The following is a 4,581-nucleotide window of genomic DNA, read 5'->3' on the forward strand; positions in this document are numbered from 1 at the left end:
TTTTTAGTATTTTACCCACAGGAGAGAGAAACCAATTAAAGTACTTAGGAGAGAGAAAATAATTAAAAATTCTTTACATTTGTGCACAGTGCACTCCAATGTAGGAATACAACATCCGTTGGTTGATCTATTTGAACTCATTTCTTCATACAACGTCCTTAGGTTCCTAGAGATGCTTGGGCTATCATAAGTTTGGCCATCTAGAATAAAAAATCATGAATATGTAATATTAAATACAGTTTTTAAGTTTAGCGTACTCGTTTTGAAAAAAATAATGATTTATTATTAAAAAAAATAATTTTTTTTATCTATTTTTTTAAAAAAAATACATAAAATTTATATATTTTAAAATTATAAATATCATTTTTCTGTTTACAAAGATAGAATCAACTATACTCTATGAAAGCTAACCACGCAGACCTTCTTTTTACAAGTCAAAGCAAAATTAAAAGAAAAAACAAGAAGAACTTGACTTGGACAACATGATTGCCCACCATACACGCCAACTCGAATCAAAACCAAAATATATATATCACTCCTACTGGAGAATAGAAAAGAGAGACAGATATATTATAGTAAACTATCCGGCCCTTGGGAGGCCAGAGGTGTTTCCCTCCTTATTGGTCCCCACGTTCCATTATTTACTTTTCTTTCCTCTCCCAGAAGTCCGGCAAAAACCCAACGTCTCTAGCTCCCAGCTGCCACCCTCTCATGGAAGACTACAACGGATCCAGGCGATATGGGGACTGGACGATGGAGATGGAGAGCTATTACGGGCCGCCGCCATCCAGACAACCCACTTCCTATGACCTCAGGTGCTACAGCTCCTCCTATGCACAGACCCAGATGGGCAACAACAGGGACTTAAAGCTCAAAAAGGGAAAGAGCACTGCTGGGTCTTCTTCAAAGTCTTGGGCTTTTGGTGACCGTGAGTTCCAGAGGAAGAAGAGGGTTGCTAGCTATAAGATGTATTCTGTGGAGGGAAAAATGAAGGGGTCCTTGAGGAGGAGCTTCAGGTGGCTTAAAGATAAGTACACCCAGGTGCTCTATGGCTGGTGATGATTCTGTGGGCATGGAAGTTTTCTTCTTTCTTACTGTATGTTAAAAGTTGTGTTTGGCATTCTCAAATTTTGTGTCATCAACAGAATTTCTAAATTTGTTGGTTGTGATGACAAAGTCATTATTTGCGTTGTTCAATGGACTATAATAGTATATACCATAATTTGTTCCTGGGATCTTCTCTTGGGCTTTAAATTTGCTTGTAAGTCTTTTATAGTTGTTGATGCTGGTTTGATCAAAAGCTATTTATGTCCTTTGAGATTGATTACTTGAGATTGGTGAGCAACCTTTGCGACTGTTAGTTCTTCAATTTTTGTCACTAATACAAAATATAATGCTGGTTTGTTTTCTTTCTAAAGAAAGAGGTTGCGTGCGTTCGTATCTTGTTGATAAAAAAACTACTTTCAACGGGACTCTTACATATGATGTGTTGGGTTCAGCGAGGAGGATTAGTATGTAGGATGGCTTTGTTGCAGGTATTGCATAGCCTTAAGAGCATGGAATCTCCTCTGTTCTGTGTTTTTTGTTTTTGTTTTGAGCATAAGAAAAACACCCCTTTCCCTACACCCTCAAAGTTCTAAATTTCTAACGTGATCACTCCTCCTTTGGTATTACTCTAGGTAGCAAATATATGTTGACCAAACTGGCTTTTTTTTTTTTTTTTTTTTTTTTTTTGGAAACCTCTCCAAGACAGGGCCCCTTAGAGCCACCATGTAGAATAAACTCCGGTCTGGTGCACCGCACCCTCGAAAGTTTTCCTACACGAAATTGATTAAATTGTTACGGGAGAATGTAGTCCCAAAGGATTGTTTGCACTCATGAGGTGTTGAACCTTAGACCTTGAAATGAGTGATATCCCAAGACCAAGTCCTTCACCACGAGGGGGTTTTACATCTATCTCTTTAATGAATGTTTTGGGGCCATTCATTGGTTGACTCGCTTTGATCAGTAGTCAAGGATATCAATGTTGAGTTTTCCTCCATGGCCACGTCTTATTTACTGATAGACTGATGCTATACTCTGATTTTCGCACTTCTTAAAAGGATTATGTTTAACTTTTTTCCTGGTGCTGACCATCAAATAGAACCAATCAATAGTGAGAAATGGAAGGAGTAAAGGGGAGAATGAGGACTGGCTTATAACGGGTTGAAACTGTTCCTAATATTAAGGAAGATTGCAACAATCTCTCCAATAAAAGTGAATCAAGATCAAATCACCAAAGTCAGCAGAATCAGTTTCAAGCTCCTGTATAGCAATATAGCCGTTTCAATTCAATGTAAATCTTTTTCATTTATTGTACATTTATTCTCGCATAACTCTAGTTTCCTTTTGTATGTAATTACCTAAAGTAAGCTACTGCACTTGTATAAATTTGTTTCAGAAGTCAATAAGATTTGTTGTGTGTTTTTTTCCATTGAATCTGTGTGGTTAAAATCTTATATGGTATCAATAGAGCCCTACTCTCATGAGCAACCAGATCCTTTCTCTCTCTGAAATGGCCTCCTCTTCAGAACAAACGTCCACCCACCCACCACAAAATCATCCCATCTCACCCACCGAAAATGCCCTCATAGCTCTCAATATTTCTACACAAATCAATGAGAAACTAACACCCTCCACCTTCCCTCAATGGAGAGCACAATTTGAAGCTCTCCTTATCGGCTATAATCTCCTTGACTATGTCAATGGAATTTCACAGTGTCCCTCCCCTGTCGGCACCTCCTCCACCGAGTTAAATAAAACTCACTGGGTTCGTCAGGATAAATTAATCCTGAGTGCTATTCTGGCTTCAACCTCCACCACCATTACTCCCCTCATCGCCACTGCCAAAACCTCCCATGAGGCTTGGAAGAAACTCAATCACATGTATGCCAGTAAATCCAGAACCCGAGCCATGCAACTCAAGGAAGAACTTACCTTGATTCAGCGAGGAACACGTTCCATCCCTGATTATTTGCATTCGGTGAAAGCCCTAGCTGACGAAATCGCCCTTATCGATCATCCCATCTCTGATGATGATCTTACTCTCTACATTTTAAATGGATTGGGTTCTGATTTCAGGGAAATTGCAGCGCCGATTCGTGCCCGGGAAACATCCTTAGCCTTCGAAGAATTGCATGATATTCTTGTGGGACATGAAGGCTACCTGCGGCGCTTGGAGCTGCAAACCCAGCAACTTGTAGCTTCTGCGAATCTCTCTTATCGCAACAAGGTAAAGTCTGGTACTGGTAATCAATCAAACGGGCCTTATAAGGCCAATGGATCCTCTCGGTCTCACGGCCAGAATCGCAGCCCTCAAAGCCCATCAAATCGCAAGCCCCATAATACACCAAATCAGCGTCGTTATCAGCTGAAGTGCCAATTATGTGACCGCATGGGCCATACTGCCAAGTATTGTCCCCAGCTAAAATCATCTGACGTCACAGTAAATTGTGCAACTACTTCCAAACAACAGGATCCTAAGTGGCTTCTTGACTCCGCTGCTTCACACAATATTACTGGTGACTTGGCAAATTTATCTATTCACTCTGAGTATGATGGCACTGATGAAGTTGTTATTGGTGATGGGTCAGGTTTGGCTGTCTCACACATTGGTTCATTAACTCTAAATTCCCCAAAACGGAACTTTATTCTTCATGATACTCTTTGTGTTCCAAATATTTGCAAAAATTTGATTTCCGTTCACCATTTCACATCCCAAAATAATGTTTTTGTTGAGTTTCACCCTTCTTATTTTCTTGTGAAGGATCAGATCACGGGGGCGACCCTACTACGAGGTGCATGTGAAAGTGGCGTTTACATTTTTCCGAAATCACTGGTGGGCTCGTCTTCCAACATGGTGGCTAACGTGCATGAACGGACCTCGTTTGATGGGTGGCACAAGCGTCTTGGATATCCGTCGTTTAAAATTGTTCAACATCTTGTCAAAACTTTTTCCCTTCCTGTTATGAATAATAAAATGAACTCTTTGTGTTCATCTTGTTCTATTAATAAAGCCCATCAACAACCTTTTCGGCCCACGAGTTTTCAAAGCCATGCTCCTCTAGATCTTATTTACACTGATGTGTGGGGACCTGCTCATTGTCCTGGTTTAGATGGTTCTCGTTACTATTTACTTTTCATTGATCATTACACAAAATATATGTGGTTCTTTCCAATCAATGCAAAGTCTTGTATTAAGACCATTTTTCCCCAATTCAAAAATCTTGTTGAGAAACGTTTTCAAGCAAAAATTAAAAGCCTCTATTCTGATAATGGTGGTGAATATATTAGTCTCAAACCGTTTCTCTCTATCCATGGCATTAGTCATTACACTACTGCTCCTCACACACCTCAACAAAATGGTGTCTCTGAACGTCGTCATCGTCACTTAGTTGAGACTGGTCTTACCTGACTTCAAGATGCCAATCTTCCTCTTTCATATTGGCCTCATGCCTTCCATACTGCCACCTACCTCATAAACCGTCAACCCACTCCTCTTCTTCAAAATAGAACACCATTTGAGGCCCTTTTTGGTCAAAA

At 39.9% G+C, this 4,581-nt stretch overlaps 1 protein-coding gene across 2 annotated transcripts; it reads left to right on the top strand.

Annotated features, from left to right (window-relative positions):
* The first annotated feature begins 618 nt into the window (after positions 1-618).
* Positions 619-1,417, top strand: LOC121243324. 2 transcript variants are annotated; one of them, XM_041141431.1, is made up of 2 exons: positions 619-1,153; positions 1,205-1,417. In XM_041141431.1, the coding sequence occupies exon 1, from the start codon at positions 712-714 to the stop codon at positions 1,057-1,059; it is 348 nt and encodes a 115-aa protein (XP_040997365.1). In that variant the 5' UTR covers positions 619-711; the 3' UTR covers positions 1,060-1,153; positions 1,205-1,417. The 2 variants fall into 2 exon arrangements, with proteins under 2 accessions (XP_040997365.1, XP_040997364.1); XM_041141430.1 differs by having other exon boundaries at positions 619-1,150; positions 1,202-1,417.
* Positions 1,418-4,581: the final 3,164 nt, after the last annotated feature.

The sequence above is a fragment of the Juglans microcarpa x Juglans regia genome, chromosome 8D, assembly GCF_004785595.1.
Source record: "Juglans microcarpa x Juglans regia isolate MS1-56 chromosome 8D, Jm3101_v1.0, whole genome shotgun sequence".
NCBI classification, from domain to species: Eukaryota; Viridiplantae; Streptophyta; class Magnoliopsida; order Fagales; family Juglandaceae; genus Juglans; species Juglans microcarpa x Juglans regia.